At 62.9% G+C, this 16,485-nt stretch overlaps 3 protein-coding genes across 3 annotated transcripts in view; all 3 read left to right on the top strand.

Annotated features, from left to right (window-relative positions):
- PRCC (proline rich mitotic checkpoint control factor) overlaps positions 1-1,069 on the top strand; it is a 2,227-nt gene extending 1,158 nt beyond the window's left edge. Inside the window, exons 2-5 of the mRNA XM_015828759.1 lie at positions 146-250; positions 418-561; positions 662-727; positions 831-1,069. Of these exons, the coding sequence (XP_015684245.1) occupies positions 146-250; positions 418-561; positions 662-727; positions 831-917 (402 nt within the window). The 3' untranslated portion in view covers positions 918-1,069. The remainder of the gene's footprint in view (positions 1-145; positions 251-417; positions 562-661; positions 728-830) is intronic.
- Positions 1,070-3,166: 2,097 nt separating this feature from the next.
- LOC107299393 (death-associated protein kinase 2-like) lies at positions 3,167-9,354 on the top strand. Its single transcript, XM_015828758.2, has 11 exons — positions 3,167-3,244; positions 5,570-5,632; positions 6,065-6,195; positions 6,458-6,679; positions 6,772-6,910; positions 7,006-7,135; positions 7,419-7,467; positions 7,788-7,814; positions 8,164-8,316; positions 8,587-8,632; positions 9,133-9,354. The coding sequence occupies exons 1-11, from the start codon at positions 3,167-3,169 to the stop codon at positions 9,352-9,354; spliced, it is 1,260 nt and encodes a 419-aa protein (XP_015684244.2).
- Positions 9,355-9,371: 17 nt separating this feature from the next.
- Positions 9,372-15,673, top strand: LOC107299395 (death-associated protein kinase 2-like). Its single transcript, XM_015828760.2, has 13 exons — positions 9,372-9,449; positions 11,759-11,821; positions 12,251-12,381; positions 12,641-12,862; positions 12,959-13,097; positions 13,193-13,322; positions 13,605-13,653; positions 13,971-13,997; positions 14,367-14,519; positions 14,791-14,836; positions 15,107-15,196; positions 15,317-15,409; positions 15,515-15,673. The coding sequence occupies exons 1-13, from the start codon at positions 9,372-9,374 to the stop codon at positions 15,593-15,595; spliced, it is 1,302 nt and encodes a 433-aa protein (XP_015684246.2). The 3' UTR covers positions 15,596-15,673.
- Positions 15,674-16,485: the final 812 nt, after the last annotated feature.

Raw genomic sequence — 16,485 nt, 5'->3', positions numbered from 1 at the left:
GGGGCCCGCCCAGCCCCGCCCGGCTGGCCCCCCGCGCCCGGTCCGGGCTACGGCGCGCCCTACGCGGTGAGGGGCTCGCGGGACTCGGGGGGGCGCATGGCGGAAGGGCCCCGGGCGCCTCTCTGACCGGCCTCTCCCCCCGCAGGGCTACTACGGCGGGGGCTACTACCCGGAGAGCGACCCGGGCTTGGGGCCGCCCCCCGAGGGCAGCGCGGACGCCGCCCCCTCCTCCTTCATGGACGACGAAGCGGTGAGCCTCGGGACCCCCCCCCCCGTCCCGCGGAGCCCCGTGCGGGCGCTTCCCCACCCTGGGATGCCCGGAGCCTCGCTGGCCCTCTTGCTGGGGGAGGGGTCTGCGGGGCCTTCCGAGAGCCTTCCCCGACCCCCGTGTCCCTTTCCCGCCCCTTCCCCGCGCAGTTCAAGCGTCTGCAAGGCAAGCGCAACCGGGGGCGAGAAGAGATCAACTTCGTGGAGATCAAGGGCGACGACCAGCTGAGCGGAGTCCAGCAGTGGCTCACCAAGTCCCTGACCGAGGAGCAGAATATGAAGTCCTTCAGCAAGGTCTGCCGGGCTGCCCCCTCCCCGGTGGGGGCCCCTGAGAAGCAGGAGGGGTTGGGGGTCTTCATGGGCCAAGGCCCCTGAGTTTCCCATTTCCCTTCAGAAAAAGGGGGAGCAGCCCACAGGGCAGCAGCGAAGGAAGCACCAGATCACCTACCTGATCCACCAGGTGAGGCCTTTGTTTGTTCAGCAGTCCCCCCCTCCACAGTGCTTGGCTCGCTGCCTCCACGGTGGGCATTTTCGCTGACCCCCCTCTACCTCTCTGCCCCCAGGCGAAAGAGCGGGAGCTGGAGCTGAAGAACAGCTGGGCGGAGAACAAGCTGAGCCGGCGCCAGACCCAGGCCAAGTACGGATTTTAGCCCCTTCCCAGCCCAGGAGGGCCGTGCTGGATTCCGAGCAGGACGGCCAGCCCGGGATCCTGTTCTGCAAGGCAGCAGCCGATGGGTGGGCTGCCGTGGAAGCCGCTGGAGGCCCTGCAGCCAGGCACGTGGCAACATGGGCCCCCGGAGGGCAGAGGGTCCATTGTCTGCTTGAGTTGGGGGGCTCTCGCCCCCTTGATTCACGAGACGTCTTGATTTCCCTCTAGCCACCTTTCTTTCAAGTAGCCACCAAGGCAGGGGGGGAGCCCTGTCTGGACTGGGGATGGCTGCCCACCCCACCTCACCCCACCCCACTCTACCCCTGAGAACATCCTACCTGGAGGGCAGGGGACTGTTCTGGTTAACTCTGGATGTCTTGCTCGGCTATGGGGCTGCTTCCCCCTCTCCTCCCCTTAGCATACATGGATGTTTCTGTTCCTGACTGTGTCTTGGTCCTGGCCCAAGGCAAGGTCTTGTTTTCCTGAATTGGCAATGCTCCACACACACCCCTCCCCATCCCCGGTTTTAGTTTGCTAATTGTCCTCAGAGTCTCCCTGTTACCTGGAGTTTCAATACCAGAGACTGGAGGTTTCTGTCTCCTCTTCTCCTCCCCCCCCCCCCCGCAGAGGTGAGCCCTCTTGCCAAGTCTGCGACTGTCCAGAAGACCCACCTTTTCAGATTTTTTTTTTCATAGCTAAGCTGAGTTTGGTGTTCTTAGACCAGTCCTTTAAAAGGGGAGCAGTTTTCACATAATGGACCTTCTCAGATGCAGACAGAGCAAACTCGGGGGGGGTGTGGTGTTGGAGGGGGGCAGGACAATGGTGTCTTATGTGCCCCCCCCCGCACTTTCTCAGTAAGCCTTGCCCCTCATGGTTGCCCCTGAAGTCCCAAGCCGACTCTGTTACACCCTCCCTCCCTCCCTCCGTCTCCCTTCCTCCTTTCCCTTGCTTTTGGCGGTCTTTCTTTGCTTGACCTCCTCTTCAGATTGTAGCCGTTTCCCCCGTTCAGCAGACAGACGTCCATCTTTGCGGCAGAGTATCTGTATTTAGGGGGGGGGTGGTTTTTTTCTAAAAAAGACCTTGGTTTATTTCCCTGGACACTTTAGTACTTAGGAAGGCTCCCTGTCCCTATTTTGAATATTTGAAAATAAAAGTCATTCAGTAATGGATTTGTTTTTCCCCTTTTTGAATTTCTCTGGGGTGGGGAAAAAAAAAGGGTTACAGGGGAATAAAAATTAAATTGAGAGAGTGGGCCACGAGGGTGAGATGGCTGGCGAGGGCTGCACTTTTTGAGAAAGGGGGGGAGGGGACTGTTTTGTGGGGAGGGTGGCTCGTGTCTTGGCAATTGTGCTGGAACATCCCCCTCCCCATTTCTGCAAAGCAGGCACTTCTTAAGCCAGGGGGGGATCCTGCTAAGGCAGTGTTTCTCAACTTTGGCGAGTTTAAGATGTGCGGACTTCAAGTCCCAGAATTCCTCAGCCAATATTGCTGGCTGGGGAATTCTGGGAGTTGAGGTCCACAAATTCTAAAGTCACCAAGGTTGAGAAACACGGCGCTAAGGGAAAGGACATGCCCCCTTTTGGCTCCAGCTGCCCTCAGGATGCTTTCCCCTCCCTAGTGGGAGTCCGGAGCCCAGAGTACTCCCCTGATGAGCCTTCTCCCCCCCCCCCCCCCCCCCCCCCCCCCCCCCCCCCCCCCCCCCCCCGTCCCTGGGCTGCATGTGCCCCAGGGGACTCGGCTTTTGGGGCACAGCTCTCATCCTGCCTAGAGTATCAGTGAAAGACAAAAGGGCTTTAAACCCATCAGTGACCCAGCTCTGCTCCTCTTCGGCTAGGCTTCCAGCTCTCCAGATCCTGGAGAAAGATGTTGAGCTGCAGATGGGGCATCAGCGTTCCCCAGGGAGGCAGCTGGGGGGGGGGTAGAAGGAGCTCGAGCCCCCCCCCTCCTGGCGGAGAAAAAGGAGGGCCTGGGGCAAAGTGCTGGGCCTTTCTTGTGCCCCCCCCCCCGGCAGCGCTGCTGCCTGTCGCCCTGCGGAGAGCTCGGTTCCCAAGCCCCCGGGGCGCCCCACGCAGAGCCGCTCCTCCTCCAGGAGGGTCTGGCACGCAGCGCAAAGGGGCTGAGCCGGCCTGCGGGGGGCGCGCTGTCCCTGCGCGGGGGCGGCTTCCAGCGCACTTCGGCGAGGAAGCGGCGGCGGGCGCTCCGGGTCGCGCTCCCTCCGGTGCCTGAATCGTAGGTACCCCGGGGGTGGTGATGGTGGTGCTGAAGGGGCGGACGCGTTCAGGCTCGCTGGATATCTGGGTGCGGGGTCTGATTCTCGGGGCGGTGGAGGTGGGGGGGGGGGAAGAGCCAGGCCGAGCCAAAGGAGGACCCGAAGTTACTTGGAAGTAAAGCCCTTCCGCGAAACCGTTAGGGCTTCCCAGAAATCGGGGCCCCGACACGGGAGAGAGAAGGCAAGATCCACCTGTAGCTACCTGGCCGCGCTCAGGGCTCCCTGCCTTGGAAATGGGAATCGCCCCCCCTCTCTGAATTGGGGGAGACTGGAGGATTTCTGCGTTTCTCTCGGGAGAAGCAGCAGCAGCAGCATCGTCCCATCTGACTCAAGTCGCAAAACATGCTGGCAGATTTGTTTTCGTTCCCCCCCCCCCCCCGACGGGCGTCTTGTACCCTGAGAGCGGGTGGGCTGTGCCGGGAGAAGATCACACCACAAAAACACAATATGCTTGTTTGCGGGAGCGGAGGACAGGAAGGAGAAGGGGGGGCTGCGATTTGTCCTGGTGGGGGGGGTCGGTTGCTGAGCGCCCCTTCCCCAAGCCTGACCGCGGAGCCGGCCGGGCCTTTGGGCGCGCCTGCCTTGCCCGCGTGCCAAAATCCCCCGTATTTACGAAATTCCTGGCCTGCACGAAAAGATTGGAAGAGGGTCAAGAATCCAGGAATTGCAACACATTTTGTCCATTTAAGCGCCGGCTCTTCCCTCGCCTTAAATGAGGCTTTTGTTCTCCCGGGCTGGATGGAGCCTGGAGGTCGACCTCGGGAGGAACAAGGTGCCAGATTCCAGGGGGCAAAGCAGCCCCCCGTCCCGCCGGGAAAGGAATGCGGCCTGGCTGGAGGGTTGGGTAGGGGGGCTCCTTCTGCCCTGGAGGGCGCCTGTCTCTTTCCCTCCGCCCTGGAGGGCGCCTGTCTGTTTGGGGACCGCTCTCCCTCCCCCTCGGTCCCCCTGCGACGTTCCCTGGAGATCCTCCGAGTCTGCTCGGCTTTTCAAAGGGCACCATCCATCACCAGGCGCCTCTTATCGGCTGCCCCAAGAGGCTCCTCCGGTCCGCCTCGCTCTTTCCGAGGCCGGAAGGTGGGACTTCCCCCTCCTTCTGCCGGGCCGTTCCCACACTCCCGTCAGCCTCCGGAGACGCGGCAGCCCTGCAGCTCTGCCAGCCCCTCGCCCGCTGCCCTGCCTCTGCCAAGCGGGGCAGGCCTGATGGGCAGGAGGGGGGGCGGCCAGGGCGCCCTCCTTGCCTGGTCCCAAGGCGTTTTCGGTCAGTGGGAAGGGGAGGGAATCGGGGCCACGGGAAGGGAGACTCTGTTGTGGATCCCCGCGGCCTCCAGGCACCTGCCTTCCCGGCCTGGCTGGCTTTGCGTTTCTTGAGCCACCTGCGCCCCCCCCCCCACCTCCCCAGCAAAGCTTGGCTGACTGCAGCCCCGGAGGCGAGCGAGAAGGGGAAGCGGCTGCTGAGAAGCGAGGGGGTGGGGGAGAAAAAGGCTGCGGAGGCGCTCAGGCACGCAAGCGGCTGCCTTCGGAGCAGGGCGCGGCCGGCCAGTCCTCCCCGACCGCCTTTCCTGGAGCGTTCGGGGGCCGCTGCTTCCGCACGGCCGGGGCTGGCTGAGCAATTCTGCAAGCGGAGAGGCTGGACCGGCGCGAGGGAGCCCATGGCCGCGGCGACTGGGAATTGAGGTCCCCGGTAAGTGGGGTAAGTGGGGTGGGGGCCCCGCTCCTTCGGAGCACCCGAAGGCGCCTGCTGGACCGGCCCTCCCGCTCCTACGGGCCTGCGGGGGGGGGGGGCTCCGGGGACCTCCAGCCAAACTCCCGGCTCTGCCGTTTGGGCAGGTGCGCTGCGCAGCTCCGTCGCCCTCCCGCGGGGCGGCGAGGCTCCACACACCAGGAAGCAGAGGCGGTTGATTGCCCGCCCCCGGCGGGAGGGGGGAGCCGTCGCAGCCGCTGGCCGGAGGGTCCCTCTCCGGGGGGCTGAGAGAGGAGGGGGAGGAGACTCCCGCGTGGGGTAAGGGGCTCGGGGTGGGGGCTTTGCCGCAAGAGCCGGCTTGGCATGGAAGATCCGCCGCACGAACCGGAGGAGGGAGCCCTCCTCCTCCTCCTCCTCCTCCTCCCCGGGGTTGGCGTCCAGCGGGGCGGGCCCGGGATGAGGGGTGCGGAAGGACCCCCTTTGCTTCACTCCTCCCTTAAGGGGTCCTGAGCGCAGGGGCGGCAATGCCTCTCTCCGGTTTTGGGAACCGTCCGGCAGCCTGACGTGACGCCGGGATGCGTTAGATCATGTAAAAGGCCCCCCCCTTCCCATTTGGATGGTGCGGAGGGGGGGGCGCGAGAGGCAGAAGAGCCCGCCTGTTGCTTGCAAAGACCGAGCCTTTCTGCCTTGCTTCCCCCCCCAGCAGCTGATGGCGAGGGATGGAACCGAAGTGCGCCCTGGCAACGCGGTGGCTGCAGGGATCCAGGTGAGGGGGGAACCGGGCCCAGGCCTCCCCTCCCCTCCCGCGCTGCTGCCTCCGTGCCTGCAGGTTGCCCAAGGTGTCTGGGACAGGGTGGAGGAAATAGGAGCCCTCCCCCCCAATCAGGAAGGGGCCGGGACCTCCTTTCCCGATACAGAAACCGGTTGGATTCAAAAGACAGATTTTGTGAACCGCAGAGCTGCGTAGAATGGCTGGAGGGACCGATATTGGAGGGAGGGAAAGGGCTCACAAGTCCCCTTCCACAGAGCCCCCCCACAGGGCTCAGCTGACCCCCCCCCTTGTCCCTTCCTGGGAGCCCTCTGTCCACACAGGCCACCCTGGCACCCCAGCCCTTCTCCTCTCATAGCTCAGGCAGTGGCCTCGGACACTTCAAGTGGGCCTCTTTGCCGCTCAGCACCCCGTTTCCTGCTGCTTCAGGGCCCCCCGTGCAGCCTGGAAGACGATGAGGTTTTCCTGGGCACCGAGGCCAGGCTCGGCACCACCCAAGCGGATCCCTTCCGCCACTGCAGCGTGGAGGAACTTTACGAGCTTCTGGAGACGCTGGGCAGGTGAGGCCTGCAGGGCGTGGAGACTGGAGAAACCTGCTCTGCCTACTCCTCCTCCTCCTCCTCCTCCTCCCCTCCATGGCTAGGAGGAAGGCAAGCAGCCAAAGGGGGGCCTTTGACTCCCCAAGGCTGTTGGGCATCTCCTGGGCCTCGTCACCCACCTTGGCTGCACCTGCCGATGGCTCAGAACAGCAGAGGCTCCTCCGCGGAGTGCCTGGCTTCTCGCCCCTCGCCCTACGTCCTTCCCGCCCTCTCCCCCTTGCAGCGGGCACTTTGGGGTGGTCCGGCGTTGCCAGGAACGGAGCACCGGCGCTTTCTACGCGGCCAAATCCATCAAGGTGCGGAAGCGCAAGGGCAGCCGGCTGGGCCTGGACCGCGAGCAGGTGGAGCGCGAGGTCTGCATCCTGCAGCAGCTTCAGCACCCCAACATTATGCGCCTCTACGACATCTTTGCCAACCAGGCCGAGATGGTGCTGATCCTCGAGCTGTGAGTGCCAGGGAGGAGGGCCCTTCTTTGGGGGGGTCTTCAGGTGCTTGAGAAGCCCCTCACCCCCACATCCCCCCCTGGCCTCCCCACAGCATCCAGGGCGGCGAACTCTTTGACTTCATTGCGGAGAAGGAGCTGGTCTCGGAGGACGAAGCCATTCAGTTCCTGCAGCAGATCCTGCTCGGCTTGGCCTACATGCACGCCCACCATATTGCCCACTTCGACCTCAAGGTACTGCCGGGGGGGGCTTCTGGGGTGCCCCATGCCGGCACCTGGTTGGGCAGAGGCTGAGTGCCAACCCCACCGCTCCCCCGTCTCTCCCGCAGCCGGAGAACATCATGCTGCTTGAGAAGGACACCCCCAGCCCCAAGATCAAGATCATCGACTTCGGGCTGGCGCAGAAGCTGGAGGAGGGGGTGGCCTACAAAAGTCTCTGCGGGACCCCCCAGTACATCGGTACGGCTTTGGGCCCACAGAACAGGGAGGCTGAGGAACGGTCCCGAAGCCCCACTTGCGTAGCAGCCAAGCCCTTGCGTGGGGAAGGTGACCCCCCCACCTTGGCAGGGAAACCCTGTCTCTGGGGAAAGCAGGAGCCCCCCTAATACGCCTGAAAACTTTCTCCCGCCATGAGGGAATCAGGATTTTGGCAGCTGTGGGGGTGGGTGGTGGAGCCCCAGTGGAGGTTTTGGGGTGCCAGGCTGGGCCTCCTACTTCCTCCCCTTAATTTCTTTCTCCCCAGCTCCTGAAGTGATCAACTACGAGGCCCTGAGCACAGCCACAGACATGTGGTAAGAGGCAGCCAAGGGCTGGGGGGGGAGGCCGGAGGGGGGTTTGGTGGCATCCTGCAGGCCTTGGATAAGCACCGTGGGGAGAGGAGAGTCAGGAAGTGGTTGCAGGCGGTTTCTTTCTCAGCTGCAGCTGCCAAGAGGAAAGCCTTTGTGCCCTTTCTTGTAAAGGAGAGAGGGACTGGGGGGGGGGGTGGTGTCTTTGTTCCACCCCTCCCTGTGTGGACGTTGACAAGGTCGCCAAGGTCACTGCGGACAGAAATGACGTCTGGCCAAGGAGATTCTTTGCTCTGCCTTCAGCTCTCCCTTTTTCTTACTCCTAGGAGCATCGGGGTGATTACCTACATCTTGTAAGTACCTGCAGTTCTTTTTCCTGGGGGGGGTTGCTGGGGGGGTGTCTCTCAGCAGACTCCCAGGGGGATGGAGTTGACTTTGGGGGCAGGCAAAGACAGCCACAGCTTCCGAGGAAACTTTGCTGGAATTTTCCCAGTTTTTTAAAAAGGAAATGGAAGCAAGCCGGTAAGTCTAAAGTTGGGGATCAGATCCCCCCCAAAACAGCCCCCTCCCCTGCCTTCCCTTTTGAACCCATCTCTTGACTCCTATCCGTGGGGCTCCTTCTGACTGGAGCCAGGCTGAGGATGGATCTCTGGTCCAGCCTGGTGGGCTCTGATGCGCCCCCAAACCCTCCTCCTCCCCCAGGCTGAGCGGCATGTCCCCATTCCAGGGGGAGACGGATGAGGAGACCCTCTCCAACGTGGTCTCCGGGAATTACGAGTTCGAGGCCAAGTATTTCAGCCAAACCTCGGAGATGGCCAAGGACTTCATCCAGAAACTGCTGCTGAAGGAGCCCAGGTAGCCTCCAGCCCAGGTGCTGGTGCCCCCCACCCCAGTGACTGAAATGGGGGCGATGCCCTCCTGCCCTGTCCGGAAAAGAGAGGGGGGGGAGGAGCTCCCGGGTGGTGGGGAATGTGCTTCCTTGAGCAGAAAATAAGGACCACAAAACTAAAAGTGGGGAGCAGCACATACTGGCAGGACGGGGGATCCCCCAAATGGGGGTCTCTCCTCCTCTCCTGCCTCCCTTCTGCCCACAGAGAGGAAAATGGATTTTGGTCTGTGTTTCAGGGACCGAATGACGGCAGCTGAATGTCTCCTTCATCCCTGGATCAAGGTAAGCCTCCCTCCCTTCCTTCCTTCCTTCCTTCTTTCCTTCCTCCCTCCCTCCCTTCTTTCCTTCCTTCCTTCCATCCTTCCTCCCTCCCTCCCTTCTTTCCTACCTTCCTTCCTTCCTTCTTTCCTTCCTTCCTTCCTTCCTTCTTTCCTTCCTCCCTCACTCCCTTCCATCCTTNCCCACCCACCCACCCCGTCCCTGGGCTGCATGTGCCCCAGGGGACTCGGCTCTTGGGGCACAGCTCTCATCCTGCCTAGAGTATCAGTGGAAGACAAAAGGGCTTTAAGCCCATCAGTGGTCCAACTCTGCTCCTCTTCGGTGAGGCTTCCAGCTCTCCAGGTCCTGGAGAAAGATGCTGAGCTGGAGATGGGGCATCAGCGTTCCCCAGGGAGGCAGCTGGGGGAGGGGTAGAAGGAGCTCGAGGCCCCCCCTCCCGGCGGAGAAAAAGGAGGGCCTGGGGCAAAGTGCTGGGCCTTTCTTGTGCCCCCCCCCCCCGGCAGCGCTGCTGCCTGTCGCCCTGCGGAGAGCTCGGTTCCCAAGCCCCCGGGGCGCCCCACGCAGAGCCGCTCCTCCTCCAGGAGGGTCTGGCACGCAGCGCAAAGGGGCTGAGCCGGCCTGCGGGGGGCGCGCTGTCCCTGCGCGGGGGCGGCTTCCAGCGCACTTCGGCGAGCAAGCGGCGGCGGGCGCTCCGGGTCGCGCTCCCTCCGGTGCCTGAATCGTAGGTACCCCGGGGGTGGTGATGGTGGTGCTGAAGGGGCGGACGCGTTCAGGCTCGCTGGATATCTGGGTGCGGGGTCTGATTCTCGGGGCGGTGGAGGTGGGGGGGGGGAAGAGCCAGGCCGAGCCAAAGGAGGAACCGAAGTTACTTGGAAGTAAAGCCCTTCCGCGAAACCGTTAGGGCTTCCCAGAAATCGGGGCCCCGACACGGGAGAGAGAAGGCAAGATCCACCTGTAGCTACCTGGCCGCGCTCAGGGCTCCCTGCCTTGGAAATGGGAATTCCCCCCCCCCTCTCTGAACCGGGGGGGGGGATAGTGGAGGATTTCTGCGTTTCTCTCGGGAGAAGCAGCAGCAGCAGCCTCGTCCCATCTGACTCAAGTCGCAAAACATGCTGCCAGATTTGTTTTCGTCCCCCCCCCCCGACGGGCGTCTTGTACCCTGAGAGCGGGTGGGCTGTGCCGGGAGAAGATCACACCACAAAAACACAATATGCTTGTTTGCGGGAGCGGAGGACAGGAAGGAGAAGGGGGGGGGGCTGCGATTTGTCCTGGTGGGGGGGGTCGGTTGCTGAGCGCCCCTTCCCCAAGCCTGACCGCGGAGCCGGCCGGGCCTTTGGGCGCGCCTGCCTTGCCCGCGTGCCAAAATCCCCCGTATTTACGAAATTCCTGGCCTGCACGCACGAAAAGATTGGAAGAGGGTCAAGAATCCAGGAATTGCAACACATTTTGTCCATTTAAGCGCCGGCTCTTCCCTCGCCTTAAATGAGGCTTTTGTTCTCCCGGGCTGGATGGAGCCTGGAGGTCGACCTCGGGAGGAACAAGGTGCCAGATTCCAGGGGGCAAAGCAGCCCCCCGTCCCGCCGGGAAAGGAATGCGGCCTGGCTGGAGGGTTGGGTAGGGGGGCTCCTTCTGCCCTGGAGGGCGCCTGTTTCTTTTCCTCCGCCCTGGAGGGCGCCTGTCTCTTTGGGGACCGCTCTCCCTCCCCCTCGGTCCCCCTGCGACGTTCCCTGGAGATCCTCCGAGTCTGCTCGGCTTTTCAAAGGGCATCATCCATCACCAGGCGCCTCTTATCGGCTGCCCCAAGAGGCTCCTCCGGTCCGCCTCGCTCTTTCCGAGGCCGGAAGGTGGGACTTCCCCCTCCTTCTGCCGGGCCGTTCCCACACTCCCGTCAGCCTCCGGAGACGCGGCAGCCCTGCAGCTCTGCCAGCCCCTCGCCCGCTGCCCTGCCTCTGCCAAGCGGGGCAGGCCTGATGGGCAGGAGGGGGGGCGGCCAGGGCGCCCTCCTTGCCTGGTCCAAAGGCGTTTTCGGTCAGTGGGAAGGGGAGGGAATCGGGGCCACGGGAAGGGAGACCCTGTTGTGGATCCCCGCGGCCTCCAGGCACCTGCCTTCCCGGCCTGGCTGGCTTTGCGTTTCTTGAGCCACCTGCGCCCCCCCTCCACACCTCCCCAGCAAAGCTTGGCTGACTGCAGCCCCGGAGGCGAGCGAGAAGGGGAAGCGGCTGCTGAGCAGGGGGGGGGGAAGAGGCTGCGGAGGCGCTCAGGCACGCAAGCGGCTGCCTTCGGGGCAGGGCGCGGCCGGCCAGTCCTCCCGACCGCCTTTCCTGGAGCCGTTCGGGGGCCGCTGCTTCCGCACGGCCGGGGCTGGCTGAGCAATTCTGCAAGCGGAGAGGCTGGACCGGCGCGAGGGAGCCCATGGCCGCGGCGACTGGGAATTGAGGTCCCCGGTAAGTGGGGAGGGGGGGGAGCCCCGCTCCTTCGGAGCACCCGAAGGCGCCTGCTGGACCGGCCCTCCCGCTCCTACGGGCCTGCGGGGGGGCTCCGGGGACCTCCAGCCAAACTCCCGGCTCTGCCGTTTGGGCAGGTGCGCTGCGCAGCTCCGTCGCCCTCCCGCGGGGCGGCGAGGCTCCACACACCAGGAAGCAGAGGCGGTTGATTGCCCGCCCCCGGCGGGAGGGGGGAGCCGTCGCAGCCGCTGGCCGGAGGGTCCCTCTCCGGGGGGCTGAGAGAGGAGGGGGAGGAGACTCCCGCGTGGGGTAAGGGGCTCGGGGTGGGGGCTTTGCCCCAAGAGCCGGCTTGGCATGGAAGATCCGCCGCACGAACCGGAGGAGGGAGCCCTCCTTCTCCCCGGGGTTGGCGTCCAGCGGGGCGGGCCCGGGATGAGGGGTGCGGAAGGACCCCCTTTGCTTCACTCCTCCCTTAAGGGGTCCTGAGCGCAGGGGCGGCAATGCCTCTCTCCGGTTTGGGGACCCGTCCGGCAGCCTGACGTGACGCCGGGATGCGTTAGATCATGTAAAAAGCCCCCCCCTTCCCATTTGGATGGTGCGGAGTGGGGGGGGGGGCGCGAGAGGCAGAAGAGCCCGCCTGTTGCTTGCAAAGACCGAGCCTTTCTGCCTTGCTTTCCCCCCCCAGCAGCTGATGGCGAGGGATGGAACCGAAGTGCGCCCTGGCAACTCGGTGGCTGCAGGGATCCAGGTGAGGGGGGAACCGGGCCTCCCCTCCCCTCCCGTCCTGCGCTGCTGCCTCCGTGCCTGCAGGTTGCCCAAGGTGTCTGGGACAGGGTGGAGGAAATAGGAGCCCTCCCCCCCAATCAGGAAGGGGCCGGGACCCCCTTTCCCGATACAGAAACCGGTTGGATTCAAAAGACACATTTTATGAACTGCAGAGCTGCGTAGAATGGCTGGAGGGACCGAAATTGGAGGGAGGGAAAGGGCTCACAAGTCCCCTTCCACAGACCCCCTCCCCAGGGCTCAGCTGCCCCCCCTTGTCCCTTCCTGGGAGCCCTCTGTCCACACGGGCCCACCCTGGCACCCCAGCCCTTCTCCTCTCATAGCTCAGGCAGTGGCCTCGGACACTTCAAGTGGGCCTCTTTGCCGCTCAGCACCCCGTTTCCTGCTGCTTCAGGGCCCCCCGTGCAGCCTGGAAGACGATGAGGTTTTCCTGGGCACCGAGGCCAGGCTCGGCACCACCCAAGCGGATCCCTTCCGCCACTGCAGCGTGGAGGAACTTTACGAGCTGCTGGAGACGCTGGGCAGGTGAGGCCTGCAGGGCGTGGAGACTGGAGAAACCTGCTCTGCCTCCTCCCCCTCCTCCTCCTCCTCCCCTCCATGGCTAGGAGGAAGGCAAGCAGGCAAAGGGGGGCCTTTGACTCCCCAAGGCTGTTGGGCATCTCCCGGGCCTCGTCACCCACCTTGGCTGCACCTGCCGATGGCTCAGAACAGCAGAGGCTCCTCCGCGGAGTGCCTGGCTTCTCACCCCTTGCCCTACGTCCTTTCCGCCCTCTCCCCCTTGCAGCGGGCACTTTGGGGTGGTCCGGCGTTGCCAGGAACGGAGCACCGGCGCTTTCTACGCAGCCAAATCCATCAAGGTGCGGAAGCGCAAGGGCAGCCGTCTGGGGCTGGACCGCGAGCAGGTGGAGCGCGAGGTCTGCATCCTGCAGCAGCTTCAACACCCCAACATTATGCGCCTCTACGACATCTTTGCCAACCAGGCCGAGATGGTGCTGATCCTCGAGCTGTGAGTGCCCGGGAGGAGGGCCCTTCCCAGGGGGAGGGGGCTTCAGGTGCTTGAGAAGCCCCTCACCCCCACATCCCCCCCCCGGTTTCCCCACAGCATCCAGGGCGGCGAACTCTTTGACTTTATTGCGGAAAAGGAGCTGGTCTCGGAGGACGAAGCCATTCAGTTCCTGCAGCAGATCCTGCTCGGCTTGGCCTACATGCACGCCCACCATATTGCCCACTTCGACCTCAAGGTACTGCCGGGGCGGGGCTTCTGGGGTGCCCCATGCCGCGCCTGGTTGGGCAGAGGCTGAGCGCCAACCCCACCGCTCCCCCGTCTCTCCCGCAGCCGGAGAACATCATGCTGCTTGAGAAGGACACCCCCAGCCCCAAAATCAAGATCATCGACTTTGGGCTGGCGCAGAAGCTGGAGGAGGGGGTGGCCTACAAAAGTCTCTGCGGGACCCCCCAGTACATCGGTACGGCTTTGGGCCCACAGAACAGGGAGGCTGAGGAACGGTCCCAAAGCCCCACTTGCGTAGCAGCCAAGCCCTTGCGTGGGGAAGGTGACCCCTCCCACCTTGGCAAGGAAACCCTGTCTCTGGGGAAAGCAGGAGCCCCCCTAATACGCCTGAAAACTTTCTCCTGCCATGAGGGAATCACGATTTTGGCATCTGGGGGGTGGTGGTGGAGCCCCAGTGGAGGTTTTGGGGTGCCAGGCTGGGCCTCCTACTTCCTCCCCTCAATTTCTTTCTCCCCAGCTCCTGAAGTGATCAACTACGAGGCCCTGAGCACAGCCACAGACATGTGGTAAGAGGCAGCCAAGGGCTGGGGGGGGAGGCCGGAGGGGGGTTTGGTGGCATCCTGCAGGCCTTGGATAAGCACCGTGGGGAGAGGAGAGTCAGGAAGTGGTTGCAGGCGGTTTCTTTCTCAGCTGCAGCTGCCAAGAGGAAAGCCTTTGTGCCCTTTCTTGTAAAGGAGAGAGGGACTGGGGGTGTGTGTGTCTTTGTTCCACCCCTCCCTGTGTGGACGTTGACAAGGTCGCCAAGGTCACTGCGGACAGAAATGACGTCTGGCCAAGGAGATTCTTTGCTCTGCCTTCAGCTCTCCCTTTTTCTTACTCCTAGGAGCATCGGGGTGATTACCTACATCTTGTAAGTACCTGCAGTTCTTTTTCCTGGGGGGGGGCTGCTGGGGGGGGGCTCTCAGCAGATTCCCAGGGAGATGGAGTTGACTTTGGGGGCAGGCAAAGACAGCCACAGCCTCCGAGGGGGCCGGCAAAGAAAACTTTGCAGGAATTTGCCCAGTTTTTTTTAAAAAGGAAATGGAAGCAAGCCGGTAAGACTAAAGTTGGGGATCAGATCCCCCCCCAAAACAGCCCCCTCCCCTGCCTTCCCTTTTGAGCCCATCTCTTGACTCCTATCCGTGGGGCTCCTTCTGACTGGAGCCAGGCTGAGGACGGATCTCTGGTCCAGCCTGGTGGGCTCTGATGCGCCCCCAAACCCTCCTCCTCCCCCCCCCAGGCTGAGCGGCATGTCCCCATTCCAGGGGGAGACGGATGAGGAGACCCTCTCCAACGTGGTCTCCGGGAATTACGAGTTCGAGGCCAAGTATTTCAGCCAAACCTCGGAGATGGCCAAGGACTTCATCCAGAAGCTGCTGCTGAAGGAGCCCAGGTAGCCTCCAGCCCAGGTGCTGGTGCCCCCCCACCCCAGTGACTGAAATGGGGGCGATGCCCTCCTGCCCTGTCCGGAAAAGAGAGGGGGGGGAGGAGCTCCCGGGTGGTGGGGAATGTGCTTCCTTGAGCAGAAAATAAGGACCACAAAACTAAAAGTGGGGAGCAGCACATAGTGGCAGGACGGGGGATCCCCCAAATGGGGGTCTCTCCTCCTCTCCTGCCTCCCTTCTGCCCACAGAGAGGAAAATGGATTTTGGTCTGTGTTTCAGGGACCGAATGATGGCAGCTGAATGTCTCCTTCATCCCTGGATCAAGGTAAGCCTCCCTCCCTCCCTCCCTCCCTCCCTCCCTTCCTTCCTTCCTTCCTTCCTTCCTTCCTTCCTTCCTTCCTTCCTTCCTTCCTTCCTTCTTTCTTTCCTTCTTTCCTTCCTTCCTTCCTTCGTTCCTTCCTCCCTCCCTCCCTTCCATCCTTATTCCCTCCCTCCCTCCCTTCTTTCCTTCCTTCCTTCCTTCCTTCTTTCCTTCCTTCCTTCCTTCCCTCCCTCCCTTCCTCCCTTCTGATTTTTTCCCCTTCTGCCCCTCCAGCCGCTGACCCGCAAGCAGGCCATCAACCGGAGCCGTTCCTCCATCAACATGAAAAACTTCCGCAAATTCAACGCTCGCCGGAAGTGGAAGGTGAAGGGGCCGTCCCCCATTCCGCCCCGGGGCTCAGCAGCGGGGCAGCCAACCTGGCACCCCCAGACCTGCCTCATGGGCCACGTAGTCCGAGCCTCACCCTCTCTCCTCCCTCCCCAGCTGTCCTACCACATGGTCTCGGCCTGCAACCGTCTCTGCCGCCTGGGGCTCCTGTGCCAGAAGCAGAAGACGGAGGAGGAGGCGACGGCCCTGGTGGGTGCAGAGGAGCCCCTTCGCGGCCTCGGGGTGGTGGTGGTGGTGGAGGAGCAGGGGGGGCTCCTTGCCCCCTGACCTTCTCGCCTGCCTTGCTCCCTGCAGCGGGACTGCGAGAGTGACCAGGAAGACCAACCCAGCAGCCCGGTGGTCTTGCTGCGCAGGCGTCGGAGCATCTGCTCCTGAGTTCGTGCATCGGCTCCCGTCCACCTGCCCTCCGTCCTTTGCCCATGCTCAGAGGCCAGGATGGCAGCGTCCTGTCCGGTCACAGGTGGGAGGAGGCAATGCCTGCTCTTCTGAATGGCCACAAGGGAGAGCGGGGGGGGGCTTCAGCTGCTCGGCACAGTGGGAGGAGGGTCCTTCCCTGTCCCCCCCCCCTCAGATCACCTGAGCTCCTTCCCCTCCTCTTCAGCATTTCACTTCTTGACCTGCCAGGGAGGGGCTGCTGAGTGCTGCCCCACGCACACCCCAGCAAGCCTGCCATGGACGGGGGGGGGCAGCCTCACGGGGGTCCACGAGAGGCATGGCGGCTGCCTTTTGAGAGGGGAGAGTTTGAAGATTCCCCGATGGGGCGTCCGATGGGTCTCTGCTCTCCTTGACCCGTGTTTACGTGGTTGTGGGGAGAGACCCTTTTAATGCAACGGGGAGGGCCCCTCGCTGTTCCCCCCACTCCTCCCCACCGGGGTTCCCCCTGCTTCGTTTGGAGAACAGTCCTCAAGCATCTGACCAAGGACAGCCTTGGGCAAGTGCCTGACTGTTGTAATTTTTTTTTTTTTTTTTTAAATACATATTGCCAAAAGGGAACAAACACCATTTGAAGGTGTTGCGTGTTGTATTTTGTGGTTTTGTGTTTCACTGGTTCGAGTTCAAATTGCACAGCGATCAGGTGGTTGAGTGTGATTGATGCAAGGACCCAAGAAGTCCCTCCTCCCCCCAAGGTGTCGTCGTCTTCTTCTTCTTCTTCTTCTTCTTCTTCTTCTTCTTCTTCTTCTTCTTCTTCTTCTTCTTCTTCTTCTTCTTCTTCTTCTTCTTCTTCTTCTTCTTCTTCTTCTTCTTCTTCTTCTTCTTCTTCTTCT

Source organism: Protobothrops mucrosquamatus, unplaced genomic scaffold (genome assembly GCF_001527695.2).
Source record: "Protobothrops mucrosquamatus isolate PMUCROS unplaced genomic scaffold, P.Mucros_1.0 scaffold4865, whole genome shotgun sequence".
In the NCBI taxonomy this organism is placed as follows: domain Eukaryota; kingdom Metazoa; phylum Chordata; class Lepidosauria; order Squamata; family Viperidae; genus Protobothrops; species Protobothrops mucrosquamatus.
Note: the sequence above shows the minus strand (reverse complement) of the source record. Positions and strands in the feature narration are given on the sequence as shown.